Raw genomic sequence first — 25,098 nt, 5'->3', positions numbered from 1 at the left:
CTTAATGGGCCCTTACTGTTCGCAGTTGATTCGGGGATAATCCGTGACAAATACACTTCTGAAGCCACTTCAAATACGACCTTTCATGCCTGCAAAACTTTCATAAGATTTAATTAAACCATCATCTTTTAGCCTCAGAGTTGGAATTTAGACAAATTGGGTGAAAGGCCAGATTTTATTTGATTAGTTTTTTGTTGTTGTTGTTGAGTGTTGAGTGTGTGCAGTCATCGATGACCAGGCTGAAAAAATACAACTAAACCAAGACACTAAACTAAAACTATTAAACTAAAATAAAAACTAAAATATAAACTAAAACTAAACTATGGAAAAGTAGGAATAGGTTGCACCCTTTCTGGCAATAGAACAGGCGGTGTTAAGATGTTAAAACACCAAATAGAAACCTTTTGCCAGCAACCAAGTTGCTGCATCGACCACTCGCAGCACTTGTGGTGAACATACAAACAAACATTCTCCGATAATGTACACGTTGTCTTTCAAACGGATTGTCCTACACCAGAGACACCAGTGTCAGAACAGGTAACGCCAACACTGCTCGACTTTTGGCGGCGGGCAAACCCCACATCCGCGCCGCTGTCCAACGTGTTCGCCTCATCACAATGAAAAAATTAACCCGTAAAAACAAAGTTTTTCACTATAAATCCTTTATATGCGTGGCGGCTAGAGTCCTCTCGTCCTCTGGCTAGAGATGGCTGCCACCTATGGGTCAGATGATTGCCTGCCATCATTAAGCAATTGGTAATTAAATATAAAAAATGTTTTCCTAAAGTGTAAAATTTTGGAACAAAATTTTCACGAAAATAAATTGTCACGCACAACGAGTCTGTGTGCAAAATGTCAGCTCGATTGGATCACGGGAAGTGGGTTAAAAAACGACCGAAAGATTTGCACGGTCGTAAGCGCGCAAGCAAGTGAACTTAATATAAAGGATTTAAAAAGAAGTAATCACGGCAGAATCGGTCAATGTGACAGACGAGAATCACGAGGGACTCTTCGGCTCTACGTCATCCTCATCAGCGTTCGTGCGCAGCGCGTGATTCATGCAACCAGCCCTTAATGACCATCGCACTGACAATTCCCTTTTTACATTTATTCATTTCGAGGTGCAGTGTCTATGCAAGTGGCTACATTGTGGTTCATATCGGGTGCTGGTTCCCAAAATGTAAACCTACAAGAACTAACAACCAGATCAATTGGCATATTTGCCCACGTGACAACCTGATTTGCATTCATACCTTCACGATCTAATCCAAAATAAATGTGCAACTTAACTTGTGCGACAGTGGAGAGCTCATGGCCGTTGACGATGATTATGATCATGATGATAATTATTACATTATATATTTTTGACAAATACTAATTTTGTATTCGAACCACAATTGTTTAGCCGACCTTGTGTCCAACGCAGCTGTATTGCGCTGACAAAATTGTCAATTTCCACTCACACCAAACAATCCCCCATCCGCCCTCCCTCGTGAGACGGCCGTGCGAGCGGTTCCGTTCATAATGAGACTGCGCATCCCCTCGCTTCGCGGAGGAAGGAGCCCCTCACGTGGTTTGCAATGAGGCGTCAAGAGCAGCCGTCTGAACGTGCCCTGCAGCGAAACTGAAAGCGATCCTCTAGGGCGACGGAGGTGGCTCATAACGCTGGATCAACACTTATGTCATGTGGATATGCAAGCCAATGACCCTACTCCCACGTGACTGCGCAGATCACGAAGATGCGGGACAGGTGTGAGCACTAGCTTTGTGCGGCTTTCTGCCATCATCTTTGTAAAGGTTATTTCAGCTCGGGGTAAGGGAAGGGGGCGGTGGAAGAGAGCCTTCGTTGATACGTCGATAAGCTGACAATGCGGCTTGCGCGGCTGATCACTCTCCTATCTAATAAGGCGGCACCAAATTGGGAATCATAATGTTTGCGGCACGGCATTAAACGGATTCATGCCGCGAGATGCCTGATGGGGGTTTTGTTGCCGGAGTGGAGGGTGCCCACAGGTGCACACGGTGAGATTGCTGGTGGGATTTCACTGAAACGGCATTGCAAGAAAAATTATAATGAAATCGTGACAAACTCTCGCGGTGCACATTTATTTCATCGTGTGCGATCTCGCCAAATTCCATTAACGTCCTGGGGAATACGCACAGAGGTGGGGAGGAACACCAGAAAATGACCCGATATTTCAAATTACACTTCACGATCTGGCCAATTCCAATGTAATGCAGCAATGGCCCCGTTCTGATGAATCAGCTCAGCCCGGTTTGTCAATCGGGAAAGTGTGATTGGTTCGGATTTTGACGGCAGACTGACCTGGGCAAGGGGGCTGTAACTGAGCCATGTGGCCCCACTTTTTTTTGGGACAAAGTGGCTCACTTTGCCAGGGTGGGGGGGGGCTATGTGATGTTCGCGGGGTTAACAGGGGAACAGACGTACGTGAATATAGAGCGTCCGTCGCATCGGTCAGCTTCATGGCGGTGGAATGAACAACAAAAAATACAAATCCGTAAAACATTTCTATCATGAGAGAGCTTGACCTCCGTTAGGTTCACTTCCCTCCCACCATGGAGGGAAGGTCGGGGAAACTGTCAGCCAGTTCCGCAAGAAGACTCAGCACTGAAACGTTCTGTCAAACCTACGGAGCATAAACGCAGCGCCTTCGTGATAGCCAATGTGCCATGATAATTGCGCGAATGCCAAATGTACTTTTTATTGTGCCATGAGAGGGGAGCAGCCGAGCCCAAGCAGCTTCGCGCTGAATTAATAATTCCAACTTGTTACGCACCGCCGCGCGGCGTCGTCTCTCTTGCGGAGACAGAGAACGACTCAGAGGTGCGACGAGGAACCGCAGACGAGCGCGAAAGGCAGCATCCGGCGACAAAATTCTCTCCCAAGCTCTGCATGCCTCCATATATTAAGGCGCTCTTGACCAATTCACACGCGGGAGAAAACCGGAGCATCCGGTGAAGAGCACACACGTGTGAAGGGGCAATGCTCCATCCTGCACGGATGAAACACTTCAGCTGTACCGCATTCTCCTGGCGAGCCAGGAGAATATTGGCTGCTTCTCGATCCGCCCACTGGCAGGAAGCCTCACAAGATTCCTGTGATCCACCAACCATCACCTTTGCAGAGCTCGATTACTCATCGTGCGTTTAGCCGCCACCGCCAGGCGATCAAGAACTCGAGCCATCCGGCTTCCAGAAATCAGAATCAGACTGTTTATGCTGAAGGAGGAATCCGAAGAGCTATAAAGCTCTTTTCCACAGATGTTCAGTCGGGGGCGGCTGAGAACGTTACAACAAGAAACAATAAAAAGAAAGGACGATAGGAGTGCAAAGTGCAAAAGAAAGTTACCAAATCACCCAAACGCGTACAAATAAACACAAACTATCCCCATCGTAGCAGGCAAAGCCTACTCGGCTCCTAGTTTGCAAAACGTCTCCGTAGACACAGCACAGGCACGGGGGAGTCGGACTCGGCATAAGTAGAGGGAGAGGCAGTCGGGGAGACATCTCGCTCTTTCAAATGCATCAAAGGATGGGCAATTGGCAGACCCCCCCCCCCTCCCACAAACCACTCCGCACATATGCAGGAGGCGTTTTCCATAACCACTAAATTATTATGTCTTTTGCGGCGAGGGCAGCAATGTGGATTCTCTTTCTCTCTCTGTGTGTGTCTGCCCCCTGGCTTGCTGCAGTCTGCCCCATCAAAGCAGAAGCACTCCCCTATTCGATTTTCTTTACCCTGCAAGTGGTCAGAGTAAAGGAGCCCTCCGCCTCCACCCCACCCCAGTGTTTGATTGATGAGGAGCGCTGTCGCAATATCAGTATTTATCCTGGCTTGCGGAGAGTGTTGGCCCTCGATGGTCTATCTGGCTAGGGCTGGGCATTGCTGCTGGAGCATGCTTTTGCTTTTTTTTTAAAGTTCTTCCATAGCCCTTGCCGCAGTTAAATAGATAGATATCAAAGGCGAAATTATATCCTGCCAGTAAAACAAAAAAGCGTGCTTGTAACGACGCCTCATCGCGAGGGGCTGCTCAGCCTCAGCTGCCTCTTGTTTGTCAACGTTCCAGATCGTTTGAGTTGAAGGCGGTTTGGGAAAATGCCTCGTACGGTTGATTTCAAAGAATGTGCCAAGTGGAAGCACTTACAAGCTGGATTGGACGTAGATCACAGTTAAAACTGATAATTAAATTCCAGCTTTCACTCTATCGCAGGGTAGCTGCAGGGGACATTGGTGCGTTAGTCGTTTACTAAACTATGTTTTACTTCACCAAGTAAGGTCCATTGAGCTGTATAGCTCTTTTTCAGACGCGACCTGGATTTCACAAATTATAGCCCAAACGAAGTGGTACATCACGTGGAAATGTATAGCAGCCAAATACTCTGAACGCACGTTTTCAAAAAATGTGGAGGCAAAAACCGGAGACCCCGGAGAAAAATCCACGTGACCACGGTGAGAGAGACACGCAAACTCCGGATATACAACAGGCGTCAGGGTCGGGATTGATCCTACGACCTCCTGTATACCAGGCGAGGTAGTTAACATCTCGTCAGCGTGGCGCCAAAGATAATTTCTTAAGGCCGTGGTTCTCAAACGTTTTTTGTATGAGTGCCTCCCTAATCAAGACCACTGGTCCCCACCACCAGTACCCCTTCCACCTGGGCCTTACCCCCCCCTCACGTTATTTCTAAATTTGGAGAGAAACACTAGAGGACCTGGAGAAAAACCACGTGAACACGGCGAGAACATGCAAACTCGAAATATACAGCAGCAGGCGTCATGGTCGGGATCGAGCCCGCGACCTCCTGCAAACTAGGCGAGGTAGTTAACATCTCGCCACCGCAGAAACCAAAAGCCTGAATTTTTCTATGGCTCATGTTGGGTGAGACGATGGGGTGGCAGCCAAGGCAAGCACCCTGTCTGAGAATAACATCCACCATGGAGATGTCGTGATGAAATCAGGGCAACGTGCAAGCGCTAGATAGATTGTTGCGTTACAAGACTGTGCGAGATAGCGACGGCTTGGGCAAGGTTTCATCCGGCGCTGGAGTGATGATGCTACTTGAATTTAAGCTCTGGAAAGATCAAGCTAAACAGTCAAGATTTTTTTTTTACCAGCGGTGTAAATTCCACGTTTTTATGGCAGCAGCCAGTCTCTCTTTATCAGACACCGCTACTTGATGTTCCACAAAGTTGTCGTCCAGCGCACAACTTGAGACACAACTTCCGTGACCAACAAGTGAATGGGAAAGCCTTCATCCTGCCGTGGGTTGACCAAGGGGTATAAATCAAAGGTACTAAGACTGAACGTAAAAGACGCGTGCTGTTTTCCCCCCTTCAAATTATGATTGCTGCGCATAGGGCCCAAAGAGAAAATAGCGCCAAGTGACCAGCAACAAACAGCACCATTGATGGTGTGGTTTGTAGGAATGAACACGTTTCTGTGAATTAAGTAAAGGATGTGGAGTGAGAACTTGGGAAAAGAGAAGAGCGGTTCCGGGATAAAAAGCAGAGAGAGAAGTGTGGGTCGTGAAAAGTGGTGGTGGAACGGTGGTGGGATGTCAACTACCTCGCCCCGTAAACAGGAGGTCATGGGTTTCGATCCCGACACTAACGCCTGTATATTTGGAGTTTGCGTGTCTCTTTCTCTCCGCGGTCACATGGCTTTTTTTCCAGGTCCTCTGGTTTTTCCCTCCACGTTTAGAAACATGCGTTTAGAATATTTAGCTGCTGTAAATTTCCCCATGATAAACCACTTTGTTGAGCTATCATTTGTGGCCAGGTCGCTTCTGAAAAAGAGCTACATAGCTCAGTGGGCCTTACCTGGTAAAAGATTTCTATTATTACATATGTAGTTTTAGGAACGCAGTGCGGATGGGACAGGAGACAGTCAGTCCTCCAGAGCGAGTCCTCAACACGGGCGGAGGAACCACCGAGCGAGGTTCACGGTAACAGTGAGCATGACATTAGCGATAGACGAGCGATAAGGAGGCGGACCCGCTTGCCGGCGAGGGAGTGAATCGACGAGCGCTGCACACGACTGCTTTGACGTTGAATTCTATCGATCCCCTGGCGCAGCGGAGGACGGCACACCGATCCTCAGCCGGGAGGGCCTCCCGGTGTTCGGCTACGGCCGCGACGGCAAGCCGCTGATGGACGCGCGCGGGCGCCCGCTCTTCTCGCCCGAGGGCCGACCGCTCCTCGGCCTCCACATCACCTTCCCGGCGCTCGCCACCACCACGACGACGGCCGCCACCACCACCACCAGGCGCACCACGACGAGGAGGACGACAACGACGGCGGCCACCACCACCACCACCGCGAGGACTACGACGAGACGTCCCACGACGACGACGACCACGAGACGCACCACGACCACGCAGCCGCCTACGACGGTCGACCACGCAGCGTACGAGGAGGAGCCCACGTCAGCGCTGCCAGACTCGTACGACTACGACCTGGACGCGGAGACCACGGTGATCCCGCACGCCGCCACCACTGCCGGCAAGCCCTTCCTGTGCCCGCCCGGCGCGGCAGTCAACGGACGCGCCGACTGCGACGGCGCGGAAGGCAAGCGAATGGGTTCACGTGCGCGGTGCGGTGCCTCGTGGGGACGGTCAGTCGTCGGCGGATGTACTTACGCATGTACCTGGTGCGGTGTGCATAGTACGCATCGGCAATGGTGGAGACAAAGGCGGCCGGGCGTGGTGTTGACCACCCACCTCCTCGTGTGCCGCACCAGCCTTCATAGGTGCTACTCGCTCACAGCATTTGCCCCAAAAGTCTGTTAAGACTATACGGGGGATTTTTTTTTTGTATGTACATATGTACGTTGTATGGATGTACGTTGTGTGAATGTACGTACGTTGTATGTACGTATGTACGTTGAACTTCTTTCGCACTACACGTAGCCAACCGTGCTCGTTGGAGGTGCGGGGGAAGGACAACAAACTAAATCCAAAAGGAATTTCTACAGAAGTGCGTTTTCAACTCGTTAGCAAGTCGTTAATTAATATATATCGGTGATGTGAAGCCCCAACGACCTGAGATCAATTTCCGGACACGGCGAACGTCAGTTTGTGAGCGGAATCTGAACCGGTGCTGCGTCACGTTCATCCACCGGCACCGACCAGTGTGGTGAAGTATGTTCATACATCCTCCCCTACCCCCTCGATGAATGTCACAGTGGGCGAGGGCCTTCATCCAGCAGTTGATTGACAAAGGGCTGTGAGCTTTACAGCTCTCGCAAGGCCTGATTGTCTGTGTGTGGTGGTAATGCTCAGGGATAACAATGATATCCGAGATGTGTTTGATTACTGGGCCAAAGTTATCGTAAAAGGAGAGTAAATAGTTCGTTAATATGATTGACGTGTCAACTAATTGTGAATTGGAACACAACAGTAATTCGTAACCGTTGCATCAAAATTACCTCTTTGAATATCGAATTCATCTAAAACGACCAGGGCCCAATTTCGATTTAAAGCTTTCGTGACTGCAGGGATTCATCTTCTTGGTTCTTTCGGTAAAGTCACGTAGAAGGGAAGTAATCAAATAATAAAAATAAAACATAATAAAATAATTCTCACAAAGGGCCCACTCAACCCTGCCAATGGTACCTCACCCCAACAGCAACAGGTTTGGGTCAAATCACCTCCTGTTGAGAAACCCGATTACATCATTGGCTGCAATGCCCAATCCACAAACACCACGGGGTCATCACGGCGGCGATTCACTCCGGCTGCTCCTGACGGGCTCGTCCGGCTTGACCGACCTCAATGTGAAACTGCAGTTGTCGCTCTGCGTCTGCATGAGCCGTACGAAAGAAGAGGTAGAAGAAGAAAATCAAGCATATCAGATCAAACAGTCGGTTTCTCGTTTTGCGTAATTTCCCCGTGCTTACAGGCAAAGTGCGGTTTCTCTGGAGTCGCTTTTGCCCACGGGACGAGCGTCTTCCTCATTCCCACCCAGCGGCGCACACGCACGCGCGCGCGTGTGTGTGTGTGCGCGCGTGTGTGTGCGTGTGTGTGCGTAAATGTGTGCGTGTGTGTGTGCGCGCGTGTGTGTGCGTGCGCGTGTGTGTGCGTAAATGTGTGCGTGTTTGTGCGCGTGTGTGTGTGCGCGTGTGTGTGTGCGTGTTTGTGCGCGTGTGTGTGCGCGCGCGTGTGTGTGCGCGTGTGTGTGCGCGCGCGTGTGTGCGCGCGCGTGTGTGTGCGCGTGTGTGTGTGCGCGCGTGTGTGCGCGTGTGTGTGTGCGCGTGTGCGTGCGCGTGTGTGTGTGTGCGCGTAAATGTGTGCGTGTGTGTGCACGTGTGTGTGTGCGCGTGTGTGTGTGTGCGCGTGTGTGTGTGTGCGCGTGTGTGTGTGCGCGCGTGTGTGTGTGCGTAAATATGTGTGTGCGTGTGTGTGCGCTTGCATGCGTGTGCGTGCGTGCACATATGAGTGTGTGCGTGCGTGCGTGAGTGCGTGTGCGTGCGTGTGTGTGCGCGCGTGCGTGCGTGCGCGCGTGAGTGCGTGTGCGCGTGTTCGTCATGCGCATTCCTCGCAGCAAAAAAAGAATACATAATAATCGCCGCCGACAGTGCCACGCCGGTCGCTGTCGGTGGACCGCGCTCTTTCATTTGTAGCGGCGGCCGGCACATGTGGCGGCCGAGAGGGCAAAACAAATCCCTTAATTATGTTGCTCGGATGACCGCCACCAAATGCATCCAGTCCGATGCAATGCAAGCACCAGTGACATCTGTCTATCGCACAGCGTGATTGAATTGGCACATTGAGACACCCATTCGAAACAAAATGTACATCAACGGCAGGAACATTTGAATAAAAATTCAACTGCGATTTGCCAGATCAAGATAACTCTGGTTAGAATCGTGTTTTTTCTGTCCCGCTGCAACCCAATTTGCTCGTTGCTTTCTTTCATGGAATGGCGGGAGGTTGGCATGACAACTCCGATGAAACATATGGTGTCCCAAAAAAAAGTGTGTGTGTGCGCCTTCGTTTGAATCAGTCAAGCCGCATTATCTTCTCGTTGGGTGTGTAACGCTGTGTGGAAGCTACCTGACCCAGGTATTTTCGCCCACAGTTATGCCCTCCCTTCTCTGCACCGGTTCGAAACATTCAGGCTGACCTACTTACGATCAATCCTGGGTTTTACCAGGGTGAATTGGGTGAGGAGCTCGCATATCCTTGAAAGATCTCGACACAGTCCCCCATCAGTGAGCTCCTCCGGCAGGAGAAGCTGCATTGGGCGTGTGGCACGGGCTGCAGGAGAGTCGTGCTCATGTGGCGCAGGAGCACGTGGAACTGCGTGGACTTGCTTATGACTGGTACGAGCGGTGTCAAGATCGATCTTTGTGGAGGAGGATCGTGAACAACGCTACTGGGCAGTTGGAGGCAGTCGCCCTCACAACAATGAGCGGAGTGCCAGGTGGCAAAAACACAGCAAGTTGACAATGTGGGGAGCATAGGTGGTACATCTGCCATTCATCTCAGACAGTAAACCAATAACAACCGGGTTTGTCCCGTGACTTCCTGTCAGCAAGCCTTCAACACTTCACATGGCCTTAATAGTGCACATGGCCTGGCACAAGTGCTGTCGTGACATCACTGCCACCGTGTTTTGGTAATATCTCGCGATTTGGAAATGGTTACTGGACACAGCGTATGTGACACGTGTCTACCACAATCGGGCATTTTGATTTGAAACATCAAAGGTTGTGTGTTTATGCTGGACTTGCAATCCAGAGGTTGCTGGTTCGATCTCCCCGCACGGCAGCTGTAACAATGGTGCAAAGTTATTAAACCCCCGCTGCGTTTGCCACCCGGGCAATATAAATGGGTATCCCAGTTAGACCCATTGGTAGGTCGCGTGTGATGGGGTAAAGCGTTCCTGACTCTTCCAACTTAACTAGGCAGCGTGGAGGAGTAGGCCAAAATAGCCTCAATTGTACAGCGGCACCTTTGTATTTGACGTGAACGTGAAAGGGAGCAGTGGTGCTATGGACTCCGGCGTGCCGAGTTAAATTCCCGGCCACTGGCAAGTGACGTCAGGGCCAGGCCCGATTACCTCACTCGCCCTGCAGCCAGCACTGACCAGCGTGGTGAAGTATGGTCATACAACCTCCATCACCGTCATGGCGTCGGGAGGTCTTCATCCAGCGGTGAACTGCAACATTTGTTCAATTATTATTAATTATCTTCTTGGTTCTTTCGGTAAAGTCACGTAGAATGGAAACAATAAAAATAATAAAAGAAAACATAATAAAATATTTTATTATATTATTTTATTATGTTTTACAATAAAATTAATAAAATAAAACATAATAAAATAAAATATTCTATTATATTATTTTATTATGTTTTATTTTATTATTTTTATTATTTCCATTCTACGTGACTTTACCGAAAGAACCAAGAAGATGAATCCCTGCAGTCACGAAAGCTTTAAATCGATATTTGTAATTACCCTTGTGTAATTCAGAATAAATAAGACATACAATGATAGCAATTGAGGGTGGTAGATGATTGTTCGATGTTTTCAGGCCACTCTAAATATGATCGTAAATTGCATAATTGAACTGGGAATAGAAACATAACACTCTTATGAATGGATTTCACCATTGCATTTAGTTTCACAATAATTTCAGATTGTAATGCCACGCAACAACTCGGTTGTTCTGCAAAAATGGAACAACAACAACAATAATAATAACAGAACACGTTTGTCAATTCCAGGAATTTGTTCCAAGTGCAGACCATCCGGTCCAATTTATCCGTGCGTGCGAGTGTGCGTGTGCGTGTGTTGCTTGTTGTTTACGTCTTGTTTTGCTCGTTAGCATCGGAACAACGTGAGCGCACCGTTTCACGAGTCCACTCCGCTTGTTCTATGACGACGACACTCAGCTTCGTCCTCCGAGCCAATTCCGAGAAACCGCACATTGGCACTGTTCCAGAAGAAGCATGCATTGTGTGTGTGTTTTTTTCCCTTCCCCCCCAATCATTTTGTTAACCTCTCATAATCATGTTGACCTTTGTAAGCCTCTTGGAGCGATGCTATTACACGAACGTATTCCAAAGTCATGGTCCATGAGCACGGGCTTAAAGGTCCAAAGTCAAACGAAAACTTATATTCTTGGGTCTTTCGGTAAAGTCACGTAGATAGGTTCAAAGAAAATAACAAAAACAAACAAAAAATAACAATAAACGAAGTCAAGAGCAAACGGAAACTGTTGAAGTTTTCATAGGGGTCACTGCTAAATACGTTTCTTGAACCACGGTTCGAATAACTTTTTGTGAAAAAAAGAGTCGATGGGGAGGGAATTCCCAAGACGAGGTTCACGAGGTAAAGAAGAAGTGACGGTGAGCTGCAGCGCGGTGGCTGAACGCGGCGCGGGGTGACGGAGTCAACGAGTGACGTTCACGGGAACATCAACTGCAATGGCAGCAACATAAGAGTGGCAAGGGGGCGGCTGACCGCCGGTGAGCGAGTGACTTGCGGTGGCGAATCGCTGAGTGCCGAGTCATTAATCCACCTGGCGGCTTCAGGTTGAATTCTATCAGAGCCTCGGGGGCTTCAGGTGCCAACTGTGCAACATCCGACAGAGAGGAAAGAAGTGACGGATAGAAGTGCAGTGGCTTTGGCAAATTGACGACCTCTCAACCTTAACCTTTTGACCCCTTCATTTCTTTCGTGCCCATGCAGAGTCATCAGCAGAAGGACCAATCGGACAATCTGAGGACCTGCCATTGGTAGATGAAGGTACCTACAATACCTGCCTACAAGGCCCGCTTCATTGGCTGTATATTATTGTTGTTTGAAGCTTCAGGCCGTGATGCGGGTGGTTTTTTACACCGTTTGCCATGACATACTGGATTCAAGCTGATATCATTAAACATTAGAATCTAGGGGCTAAGCAGGGCCAAGGGCGGGGCTAATGACGCATTCATTGCATGTGACGTCACGTCGGTCAGTAACAATGCGAGCACATCGGAGCGTCGCCTTCACGCATCTCGGCGCGTTCGTTGCGCATGACTTAAGCGGCACGGCTCGGCTTCGCTTCTGCAGTAGAAAAACGACCTGGCGCCTCCCGAGCCGGCTCAGTCAGGCTCGGCGCGGCTCGCGTACGCCAGTGGAAAAAAAGAGGCGTGAGCCGGGCCTACGGTTCGCCTGGCACCTACCCCGTAAGACGCCGTGGCTGCGGAGAAACGAGCCGCCTTGTGCCGTTCTGCGCCAGTGTAAATGTTTCCTGCTTGTTGGTCCAGATCCCGTCAGATCTTTCGTTTCACGTGGGGCAATATTCTTCTTGAGCTCCCGAATGTATTTCCTGAGCAACCTTCCCGCATGTGGGATGTGAGAAGCTCCCAGCATGGGGAGCAAAACGTTGGACGTCGTGCCGAAACGTCGGACGTCGTGCTCTCCCCGATGTGATTTCAGGGCAACCAGAAATCACATCGGCGAGAGCTACGGCTGCTATCTCTCTCTGTGTGCCCTAGTCGCTGGCTCAGAGTGCAGAACTTCACATCGCGTGCCACGATCGTTTGTCCCCTGCGACTGCTGCTCTTGTGTGGTGGTGTCTGTGCGGTGTAACCTCCCCTCCCATGCCGTCACGTCGCCCTCGCCGGCGTAACGGCCACCAGGTCTGCAGACCGCGGGTAGCGGCTCGCACCTGGACCACGCGCCGTTCCGCATGTACCCGATATCCGAGCTGGACTCGGCGGGAAGGAAGAGATTCACCGGTGAGGCGCGTCGTTCCCCACTCGACCCACCAAGCGGCAGCGCCACTGTTGGGCCGCGCTCCAGACTGACGCGTTTCGAATATTGACCACGAGAATTTTACTTCCGATGTTTTTTGTTGTTGTTGGATGCTTTCTGACCGACATGGAATGTGTGAACGCAAAGAGCTCCGTCCGTCGTCCGTCAAGTCTGTTCACGCGTCTGCAATGGGGGTGGGGATCACGATAGCTCTCGTCATGATGGTTCACTGCAGTGTCAACTTCACGTCGTGTTGCTGTTAGGGACTTGCCCTGTGGACAAGTGGCCAAATTGACTAAACAATTGTCAAAAACTTGGCGACACACATCAGTGGCAGAAGCACCGTTTGCGAAATAATGCAAAACGCGCTTTGCCCTGGAAGTCACTGTCAATTTCAGTCACTTTCGTGGGACAAACGTGCGCCGCAAGCGTTTACCGCAGCCTTGCGTGATGTGCGTACCAACTCGCATTCGTTACCTTCATGGTTGTATTGAGATTATTTCGATTATTTTGCTGCTATGAATCTCCACATTTCGTTGAGCTATCATTTGTGGCCGGATCGCTTCTGAAAAAGAAGTTAATACCTCAGTGGGCTTTACCTGGTTAAAAAAAAAAGTTGTATTTGTATATTTTTTGATGATTTCTTTACCTATCTCATACTTTGCACTCCTATCGTGTTTTTTGTATTGCTTGTTGGTGTAACATTCTGACCCACTCCTACTGGATCATCTGTCTTCATCTTCTTCGCCGTGTCTCCTGTCCAACCTACATGGTCTTATCACAATATTCTGCACAGGCCACCACTTCTGGTGTTGGCATTGCCAAATCTCGAGGAATGGCATTGTAGTGCTGCAGGGCATCCCAGGAGATGATCCACGATCCATGATCATCCGTGAAAAAATTCATAGCTCATCGGATTCCTTCAATATAAATAACCACATTCTGATTCTGTTCCTTCTTCCGTCCATCTGTCCGTCTGTCCGTCTGTCCGTCTTTTCGTCCGTCCGTCCGATCGTCCGTCCGTCCGTCGCAGCGCCCCACGTGCGCTATCTGAGCAAGGAAACCGACACGCCCTGCTCGCTGTCCGACGCCCTCGAGCACTTCCAGGTGAAGACGCTTGACGACCTCATCCCCAAGGAGCTGGCCCCCGTGGCCCTCCCGGGTTCGCCGCCCAAGAACCTCACCGTGGTGGCCGTCGAGGGCTGCCACTCTTTCGTCATCCTCGGCTGGACCGACGGGGGCAAGGCGACGCAGTCTGGTAGGAGTCGCTCCGCTGCTTCGGTCATGAGAGATGTTAGCCAGCTCGTCTCGTATGCAGGAGGTCGTCGTGTTCGATTTCGATCTTGTCGCCTGGATTTGCGTGTCTCTCTCCCCGTGGTTGCGCAGATTTTTCTCCAGGTTCTCCGGCTTTTTCCTCAACATTTAGAAACGTGCGTTCACAGTATTTAGCTGCGATGCATTTCCACGTGATAAGCCACTTCGTTGAGCTATCATATGTGGCCAGGTTGCTTCTAAATTGGAGCTGTATATCTCAGTGGGCCTTACCTGGTAAAATAAAAAAATTGTTTAGTTCATAAATTGATGAATGAATGATTACAAAAAAATGACCCCGGGTGGCTCAGAGGTCATCGCTAGCCCATGAGACAAGGGCATGCGCTTAACTGCTAATGAGACCCTGAAAGTTGGAACCAGTCCAGAGGTTGCACGTTTCACTGCTGCTTGGCAATATCGATTTAGAAAGTCAAAACGTGCGAACAGGATGGAGTTCCACGTACGTGAGCCGAGGGGGTGGAGTGGCATCGCCTGGGCAGGGAAATGCTGCTAATAACCAACAGGGCTTGCGTCCACCATGAGCAGTGTTCACCATGGACAGGAAGCTTAAGTATATCGTTTACTGGACATCTGTGAAAAAGAGCTTCATAGCTCATCGGATTTCTACAGCTCCCTCACTCAATGACATTCTTCTCGTAAAACTCGAACACGTTGACCCTGCAATCGGATGTACTCATGATTTATCGATACAATTCTTGAAACAAAAATAATAGCTGTTAAAATTTGCCACGCAAAACGGTCCCACTTTTGGGCCAATTGCCCGTGGACCAAGAGCTGAGCTCGAACCGCTCAACCAAAAATTCCACATTCACCAGCAGCGGTCGATGACCACACACGCACGTTGAACTTCTTTCACACCGTGCGTAACTGATCGGAGGTGCGGGGGGAAGGACAACACATCCAAAACGCAAGAAGACCATGGTAGGCACACAGCCGTCGGGAGAGCATGGTAGCTGCTGGCCTATTCTCTTTGACACGGCGCCCTGCATGAACCACAGTGTGGCCACTGTTGTATCAGAGAGCACAGACACGGCCACCTCTGGCGGAACAAACCCAATGTGGGGATGTCCTTCTTGTTGGTGCGTTCACGCAGGGCGATGGTCATTAAAGAGGGTGGGTTGCATGAATCACGTGCTGCGCGCGAACGCTGATGAGGATAACGTAGAGCCCAGAGTCCCTTGCGATTCTCACGTGTCACGTTCACTGATTCGGCCGCGGATCTTTTTTTTATTGCGATGAAGCGAACACGTTGCACAGCGGTGCGGTTATGGGGGGGGGGAGTTGCGCGCTGCCATTTGGAACGCTGTGAGCAAGAGGTAGCAGCGTGACCCAGAGGGTCAGGGATGCTGAGCCGGTAACAGCTGGGAACCTGGGTTCGAATCCAGGTTCCATCAGACCGTGATTAAATCGCGTTCTCGAGTGTGGTGAGTTTACGGTCCCAGCCTCCGGTGATTAATGATTGCACGAAGAAAAAAAAACCCGTACGATTCTGAACTCGATATGGCTATATATATTTCAGCTCTGAGTGTTATTTATTGGTTTGACTGGTCACGGGACGAACATTACTCTCATATGCAGAGCGTGTGGTGAATCGCTTCCTCGTGCAGCAGTGCTTCTCAGCCTCTCTCATTTCAGGGCACACTCTGGTAGCTTGCTCGATCTTCACGGCACACCGAACCAAAAAAACACTCGCCGTGTGCCCGGGCGGGTGAGTGGGTGGGAATGCATTGCAGCCAAGAGAGAATTCACAATCCCGTGCCTATATGGATCTTTTCGATTTAAAGCTTTCGTGACTGCAGGGATTCATCTTCTTGGTTCTTTCGGTAAAGTCACGTAGAAGGGAAGTATTGTTTTATTATGTTTTATTTTTTATTATTTTATTACTTCCCTTCCACGTGACTTTACCGAAAGAACCAAGAAGATATATGGATCTTATGGAGAACAAAGGAAATCGAGCGGCGCTGCCAAAATCCATAACAATAATTTGCCCAATTGTGTGAGTGTATTCACGTCTGTGTCGCTTGCCCGCGTGTGTCTCCACGTCTCTGCGTGTATCTGCTGACGTCTCTGTGTGCGTCGTCTCCGTGTCTGTGTGTGTGTGTCTCTGCGTGTGTCTCTCTGAGGCTTTGTGTGCGTCTCTGCGTGTCTATTCTTATTCTTAGGTTTTTTCGGTAAAATCACGTAGGTAAAAAATAAAAATTAATAAAAGTAAAATAAAATAAAAATAAAATAAAAATCACGACGTTTCGGAGGCAACACAAGCTTCCGTCTTCAGGTGGAACCGTCACAGCACGCTTGCTGTATCAAGTAAATGAGAAATACTAAGAGATCCGACCCCGTATATATACTGGTTGAGGGGGGGATAAGCCAGGACAGGCCCCCTTTTATTATGATGGTAAGGTTGGTGCGGCTTGAGACTACGGCTAGTCTACATAACAAAGGACTGAGCCTTTGTTATGTAGACTGGCTGAGAGGGGGGGGGGGGTGCCAGAGTTGTTAAAGGGCAACTGCTGCTAATGTGTCTGTTGAGAGGGCCAGGGGTGGAGACTGACGGCCGTCTGCCGCACTGTGCATGCACGATCAATGGAGAGGGAGGGAGGGAGGGCGCGGGCTTAGAGGTTCTTTCCCTTCCTATAATTCCGAAAACCCCGCGGCACACCTGGTCCTATGCCGCGGCAAACTGATGTGCCACGCAGCAGAGTTAGTCTACCGTGTGGATCAGAGGTCAACTGACGGCATCTCGGAGCCGGCTCTACAACATCTGCTTCTGTGGGCTTCTCTCCAGTTCGGAGGGTCGTGGCGCTGCTCTGTAAGAGATTGGAATGGGGGCACGCCATCTCGTGAATACATTTGGTGGGGGGGGGGTTTGGCTTGGGCGGAATGACAAAAATGTAACTGTATAAAAAGACCTGGCTCGCAATGATAAATGTGTTTCCACTCTTTTTTAATTCCCCATGAGGCAAAAATTCTGGTTAATTGCCCCCCCCACCCCCACCAATTATCGTATAAGAGCACACAGAGCTACGGCCAACAACCGTAAACTCACGTTGCCTTGCCCCGTCCCCTCCCATGCTAACCTTAATCAGTGGCGACTTAGCATGTAATTGCTGGAGACCTGCTCGCAATTCATTTGCGGTTCTGCCAAATTTGGCGGCGTGGGCCAAACTGTTGGCACGGCTGCCCTCTGGATCGTGCTGTCGCAGTGGCGGTCGCGACGTCACTCCCGCCCTCGTGACCTTCACAGCGATGGGCCCCCATGCGGCTCTTCACACCAGAGGAGGGAGGATCATCGCTCAAAAAAGCAGCGGTCTGAACATTATGGAGAAATAAAAAAGAAAATAACTCCGGCGGTTTGAGATTAAGGAGGCTGCCATAGCGTCTAGAGGTTGCAATCTATCAGTCTTCAGTGATAGCTGTAATATATTCATGATAGAGGGTTTTTTTGGGGGTTAGATCGTGTAAATATAAATGTGTCGTTAAACCCACCACCACCCGGCACAGCCAATTATTAAGGTTTGTCACGTAAACAAAACGTGCCAATTCTTTACTAGTTCAGCACACCAACTGTGTGTTGGAGAGTAAACCCACAACATTTACAATTTGAGTACGACGTTTCACTGGCTATTACAACCAGCATCATCAGGCGACAGGCAGAGTTATGGAGAAATCCTCCTCCTGTTTCGTTCTTAAATCGACGGATAAATATGATGTCATCACTTGTGAGCCAATCAGGTGCAAGGACCAGAGGGGGAGAGGGGCGGGGGCAGAGGTTAATTTATGCAAAAAATGAGAATGGATCTCTATTATTGGTTGGGTTATTCACAGTTTATCAAGATGCATAATGTATGTAGATCACGCATGTCCATTACATATGTACATAACGTATGTACATTCCGCTTTTCTTGGGTAAAAAAAAAGCGAGAATACATATTTATTATTTTTTTCTAATCTGGATCCGATTCGCCAACAAAACACTTTTTTGTTTTCGGGAGATCCCTGCTGCTTTGGCGCATACATTTAACAACAACAACAACAAAGTCGCCAAGTTGTCTAGAAGGGACGACGATGATGGGCGACAGTCCAGTATCGCGGTGCAGTTCCAGAGCGGACGTCCGCTGAGGAGATGGAGCGGTGAAAGCAGCTCGTGTGCAGGTGCCAGGCGGATTGTGGTTCATTGCAGAGCCTTGACAGATGGCAACGGCTTGGGGTGGCCGTCTTCCAGCAACCGATTTATCGTGGCTGATGATGGTGGTGGTTTCCAGGAGAGCGCATTTAATATCGCCACTGAGTCCACACGTATCGGTTCATTAACCAATTAAGCAGTTTCCAGCAACTTTTCAGGGTAAAACCAATTTAAGCAGTTTCCAGCAACTTCTCAGGGTAAAACCATTTAAGCAGTTGCCACCAACATCTCAGGGTAAAACCCATAAAGCAGTTTCCAGAAACTTCTCAGGGTAAAACCCATTAAGCAGTTTCCAGCAACTTATCAGGGTTAAACCCATTAAGTAGTTGCCATGAACTTCTCAGGGTAAAATCCATTAAGTAGTTGCCACCAACTTCTGAGGGTAAAACCCATTAAGCAGCGCCATCAACATCTCAGGGTAAAACCAATTAAGCAGTTGCCATCAACCTCGCAGGGTAAAACCAATTAAGTAGTTGCCACCAACTTCTGAGGGTAAAACCCATTAAGCAGTTTCCACCAACTTCTCAGGGTAAAACCAATTAAGCAGTTGCCACCAACATCTCAGGGTAAAACCAATTAAGCAGTTGCCATGAACTTCTCAGGGTAAAACCTATTAAGCAGTTGCCACCAACTTCTCAGGGTAAAATCAATTAAGCAGTTACCACCAACTTCCCAGGGTAAAACCATTTAAGCATTTGCCACCAACTTCTGAGGGTAAAACCAATTAAGCAGTTTCCAGAAACTTTTCCGGGTTGACCGATTCAGCAGTTGCCACCAACGTTCTCAGGGTAAGACCGATCAAGCAAGTTGCTAACAGCAAAGAAGCTCAAAGGAGGGTCTCTAAACTTGTTCACCATCACACTCCGCGAATCAGCAATCGCTGCCTTCAGGGTTATAACTCACAGGCGGGTATCTTCGAATTTTGTGTCAAAAATATTATAGATGTTTTCACGGAGGTGCGTGGTAGAGAAAAATGTACAAGACCAGTGTGATGTTGCGAAGGATTTCGCCTTTTCATGACAAGTTTGGGGCAAAGCAGCCTCTTCGTTTGACAAGTGAGGCGTTGCAACTGAATATTTCTTTTGGGTCTGGGTTCGTGAGAGCTGCTTGGATGACTGCATCGATCCCCACTGAGCCAAACTGCCTTTGCATAGTCCACAAAGGCTCGGCCTCGTGGTACTTTATACGGAGCGATGACATCAGCACGTGTGCGGGAGCTCGGAGGACCGTTGCATTGCTGGACCGTGAGACATGACGACAGATTTAAAGGGGGGCGAGGGGGGGTCGACGGGGGGGGGGGGGTCATTCTCCAGCAGTGGATAAATGATGGCTGATGATGATTGATGACTACTGCAAGCTGCTTGTCGTGGTCAGAGCGTCTCCCTTGTTTAATAATAAAAAAGGCTGCCTGCTCCCCAAATAGTTTTCGCGACGGCCCATATGTCCAGCCGCCCTTATGTGTATTTAAAAAAAAAAGTTGATATGTTCCACTATTATTCCAACGTCCCACCAGAGGCAACGTGCTTTGCAAGATCCACTAGAAAAGGACTCTCTGCATGGCCCAGAAAATCAGGGAGTTGGTTGCTTACAGCCGGCACCGACAGTGGAGGCAGCGTCAGGAATTCTGAGCAGGGAGGGTGTCTTGGCGAACCGGGAGGGCACAGGGGAGCGTTCGCGTCGTTGGAGAGGGCATTGCGAGGTGTTCACCGCGCATTTACGCGTTTCTCTACATTGAGGACGATGGAGGGACGCAAGGGAGGGTCTTCTTCTTCCTTGAGTCTGTGCCCTGTGGCAGTGTCTTTGGCTCAGACTCACTCCTTCGCCCTATCCGATCTTGAGCATATGAATTCCAATATATAGAGGATGATAGAGGGACGTAAATCAACGTCTTCTTCTTCCTTGAGTCTGTGCCCTGTGGCAGTGTCTTTGGCTCAGACTCACTCCTTCGCCCTGTCCGATCTTGAGCATATGAATTCCAATATATTGAGGATGATGGAGGGACGTACATCAATGTCTTATTTTTATTATTTGATTCTGTGCCCATGTGTCAGTGTCTTTGGCTCAAACTCACTCCTTCGCCCTGTCCGATATTGAGCTCTCTCCTTTGTTTCACCGCGTCAGCCCGTTCCTTCAAGTTATTAAGCAGCAGATTCATTTTCTGCCCCTTAGCCACTTTCCTAACATCCTCAACTTTTCCAGAACTACCTTCATGAAGCTTTCACCCCTGAGAATTTTTCCAATTCACATATTTCTGGATTACCATCATCATCACATAGCATTATCACATTGCATCATCAGCGTTATCATCGGCGTCATATGGTTTAATAAAGTTCAGCATACATTAATTCAAGCTTTCACCTTGGACATCTGTGAAAAAGAGCTTTATAGCTCATCTGATTCCTCCGGAATAAATAAATATTCTTATGCTGAATATATGCCCGATCCACATGTTACCTGTTTTTTGATCGTCAAAATGAAGACTTCTCCCTTACCTGCTCGAGGACTTCCTTAGTACTCTCTATCTGTTGCGCGTAATTACTTGAAGATGTTTCTTCTTCATGTTGTTGTTTGTTGCGGTTGCACCCGATTCAAGAGCCGAATGGCTCACAGGGCTATACCTAATAAATGAACTGAACTGAACTCTCTCTCCATCCATCCAACTCGATTTTCTCAATTCGACCCGAAAAAAACCCACATCGCAAAACCTTGCAGTCTCCCATTCCCAGAGACCAGGTGTCTGCCGCAGACAACACAACGCTCCGTACAACGCGACGCTTCATATATCCGGGTCTTCGCGAGAGTGTCTTCTTCTGCTCACTCGTCTTATCAGCGGCAGTCAAAGGGCAGGCAAATGTCTCAGAGGTCTGCAGAATCACTCGTTGCTCAGAAACACATGCTCAAGGGATGTTCTTTGGATAACAAGAAATTACTGATATCAAATGCTTGGATTTTTTTTTACTTGTTTGGATTTTCAAATACTTTGCATTACGCAATCGTTGAACATTTATTTGTGATAGAAATAGTGGGCATCACCTCGTTTGGCAGGAAACATGGGCAATGGGACGTGATATTCTTTTTGCATCGATCTGAAACGAAACACGTTTTTCGGATTAAACGGCGTGTCAAGAATATGCTCGATTTTCAATTTTTCCGGATTCATCAGAAAAGTTGTAACATCTCCAGCGTGCTCACGAACACACGCACTGACCTCCTCCTGGCTGTTGTTGGCAATGTCATGCCAAGAAAGAAGAAGAAGAGGCGTCCCCAGGATTAATTCTGCCACGTGGAAGTTGCTGAAGGCGCCGATAATGACAAATGACTTGGAGCCCACTGAGTGTTCATTGTAACGCAGTGCTGCATTGCAATTGTCCCTGATTACGAAGGCGTTCAATTGAGCCGCCCACACACTGGACATGTGTGACAAAGAGCTTTACAGCTCATCGGATTCCCCCTGCGCTCCAAATAAAGATTCTGAATTATAAATCAGTCCGTTGTTTCACTCGGAAGCAACAAAAGCAGCCACAATATCGAGGAGACTCCCGCAATGCCGTGAGAAATTACCGTTAGGGTCACAAGACAACACCCACCTCGAATTAACGTAAGGCAGGGGTGGGGAACCTTTTTTCTGCCAAGGGCCATTTGGATATTTTAAACGTCATTCGCGGGCCATACAAAATTATCAACTTAAAAATTAGCCCGTTTATTTGGTCAAACTTGAATTAACTCACCCCTAATGTGATGGCTGAAACTGCTTCTCTTTGGCGAGGCGTGTGATGTTAGCTGGTATTGATGATGTTGCTGCTACTCGCAACTGATTTTCCAGGTTTGCTCCTAGATTTATTGAATTTCGAGTCCTGCCTGCGGTTGCCTTGGCAGGGCCAGACCAAATGATTTCGCGGGCCTTATACGGTCTGTGGGCCGGACGTTCCCCACCCCTGATGTAAGGGCTCGTTCAAACCGCTGCGTTGCTTATAGCTACACGCGTTGGAAAAAATCAAGGAATCCCCCAACAAAAATCTGAGCGCATCGTGTAAGTCGCGTTCCCTGCGAGCGGCCTGCGAGGGTGGCGGTGGCGGCGACGCTAGTTTTCTTCCCAAGCCGGCAGCTGAACATCTGTGCAAAAAAAAAATCTTTATAGCTCGTAATATTCCTCCAGTGTACATAAATATTCTGATTCTGATGGATTGAGCACAAGTACTCGCTATGACCTAACCATCCGGCTAGCTAACAGTACTCGCTATGAACTAACCATACAGTTCGCTGCTAATACTCGCTATGACCTAACGAACCAGTTAACTACTCGTATCAGCTGTCACCTAACCATCCAACTAGCTACTAGCTATGACCTAACCATCCAGCTAGCTAACAGTACTCGCTGCCATCTAACCAACCAGCCAGCAGTCATGAGTTACTCGTCATGACATAAGCGATCAGCCAGAAGCAACAGCCATCTCACTGACAATAACACGTGAATAGTCGCCCAGCAGTCACGAGTGCTGTCAGCTCTCTGCTCATTTGTTCTTGCCAGCAGCGGTCTTCTCAGATGTACAACGTCGACAATGATTTATAGTTTGCAACTCCAGATCTATACTGGTAGAAGAAGGTCACGTGTGCGTGTACGGCCCCATCCACTGCTGGATAAGGGCCTCATCATGACATGGGGATCATGTTGGCTATTTGATGTCACTTCACCACGCTGGTCATTGTGGATTGGTAATGGCAAGAGAGCATAGATGTTGGAGGTCAGTACAGTACAACGGTGGAGTTTTCTCCATTGCATTTGTTTTAATCGCGTTGGTCGCCCATCCAAACACTATCCAGGCGCAACGCCTGCTTAGCTTCCGAGATATGATAATTAATCATCACTAATTATTCATACCGCACCTCTCATGCAGTAATTCCGAAGGCAGTAACATCTGACGAGATCACGTGCATTCCTGGCAATTCATTAATTAACCAACTGATACATATTTCAATCACACAATTCAGTTATTTATGACATGAAGGGCCGAAATATCTCGAACAATAGTTACTCCTGCCCAGAGATCTATAAGAACTTTTTTTTTTAAGTTGAATCTTACTCTGTGAAAAATGCAGCAGTTTCCATTGAGACATGTGTAATAATCCTTCTTGAGACGGCTTCGGAATCAGTCCTTTTTATTTCCACTTCCACAAATACACTTTACTCACACACTCTCCGTTGCTGGCAGACAACGGAGAGAGGGCAGACTTCACACCAAGTCCCCACCGCGCACGTGGCACCCAGAGCGCCCGTACGCACGTGACCCTGCTCTTGTCGTTCCCAAGTCTGCTCTCGATCATTCCCTCTCTCTCTTAATCCCTTCGTCACGTGGTACCCCCCAGCCAATCCTCCATGGACAGCCTTGACCGTTCTCGATGGTTCCCTGTCAATCCCGGGACCACGCCTCTGATCCGGCTCCCCATTAGCTGGGGCCCCGAATGGCCAGGCCAATCACCCCTGCTGACATGCCGTGATCACGCCGGGGCCATGCTCCCTGTCTCAACCCTTATTGGCTACAAAGCAGGACCGGCAAGCCAATCCCCACGTGAACACTCTATGGCTGTTATTACACATGGAAGAAAACCCAGGTGAAGACATAAGCATATTGATTTGAATACATTTTTTAATTGGAGAGACCGAAAGAGGAACACATGGATTACAGAATGCGTGCAGTTTAGTAGCATCATTCAAACCGTTACGATTTTTATTTTCTTTTGCCAGTTAAGGACCACTGAGCTATATAGCTCTTTTCAGAAGCGTCTTGGCGACAAATGACAGCCCAACGAAGTGGTTTATCACGTGGATATTTATAGCAGCCAAATACTCTTCAACGCACGTTTCTGAACGTGGAGGGGGGAAAACGGAGGACATGGAGAAAACTCTACGCGACTACAGGGAGAGAGAGAGAGAGACACGCAAACAGGCGCAAATATACAGGCGTCAAGGGTCGGGAATGAACCTACGACCTCCTGTATACCAAGCGAGGCAGTAGAGAAAAGTGAGTGGGGCTTGGGTAAGACATGTCATGGCTAGAAAGGGTCGATGGCCAATGGCCAAGCATAGTAACGGAGTGGCAGCCAAGGCATGGAACGCGTCTAAGAGGTCGCCCACCGAGGAGATGGGGCAATGAAATCAGTTCGCATGCAGGTGCTGGGTGGATCGTTGTAGATTGAAAGCGAATTTCTTTAGCACGGTTGGTTACGTACGGTCCGAAAGAAGTTCAACATTTTTACATACGTTTAAATACAGGAAAGACCTTCATCCAGCAGTGGATTGACCACGGCCAATTGTGATGATGATGATGGCGATAACTTTGTTTGAAACCAAGAAGAGACATTGTTTTGATAAAAAAAATGGGAACATTTCTCAAGCTTGTGTGTTTTTTCAGTCTTGCAAATCTGCTGCACGTGAACCGTTGGGTTGCACAGGAAGCCAACATGTGACCTTAGTGCAAATAAAAAAAATCTTATTATTGGAAGCGCAGATGTTTGAGATGGGCCCACAGCAGTCAGGACAGCTGTGACATCACTTTTCTTCGCTGGAAGTCATCAACAAAAGCCACCCGGAATGTTTAAAAAAAACTATTTTATCCAAAAGTGGTACAGCTGGCAAATAATATTAGAGCAGAAGGCGATGAAATCGGGATTTCACCAATCACACCAAATGCCTGCTAGGGGCATGAAATCATGGCATTAATAATGTTTGTTTCATGTTTATTTGTGGAACAACATTACGTTTAAAATTCCTGCAAACCACCCATATCACCCTGACTGTTCCTGATCTCATGAGATA

The 25,098-nt window shown here is 48.7% G+C and overlaps 1 protein-coding gene across 1 annotated transcript in view; it reads left to right on the top strand.

The window, feature by feature from the left end:
- The window catches only part of LOC144947903 (fibronectin type III domain-containing protein 1-like), an 84,371-nt gene that overhangs the window by 38,023 nt on the left and 21,250 nt on the right, over nt 1-25,098 (top strand). The window contains exons 14-17 of the mRNA XM_078877294.1: nt 6,098-6,589; nt 11,720-11,776; nt 12,655-12,753; nt 13,803-14,027. Coding sequence (XP_078733420.1) covers nt 6,098-6,589; nt 11,720-11,776; nt 12,655-12,753; nt 13,803-14,027 — 873 coding nt within the window. The remainder of the gene's footprint in view (nt 1-6,097; nt 6,590-11,719; nt 11,777-12,654; nt 12,754-13,802; nt 14,028-25,098) is intronic.

Source organism: Lampetra fluviatilis, chromosome 47, assembly GCF_964198595.1.
Source record: "Lampetra fluviatilis chromosome 47, kcLamFluv1.1, whole genome shotgun sequence".
Classification (NCBI taxonomy): domain Eukaryota; kingdom Metazoa; phylum Chordata; class Hyperoartia; order Petromyzontiformes; family Petromyzontidae; genus Lampetra; species Lampetra fluviatilis.
Note: the sequence above shows the minus strand (reverse complement) of the source record. Positions and strands in the feature narration are given on the sequence as shown.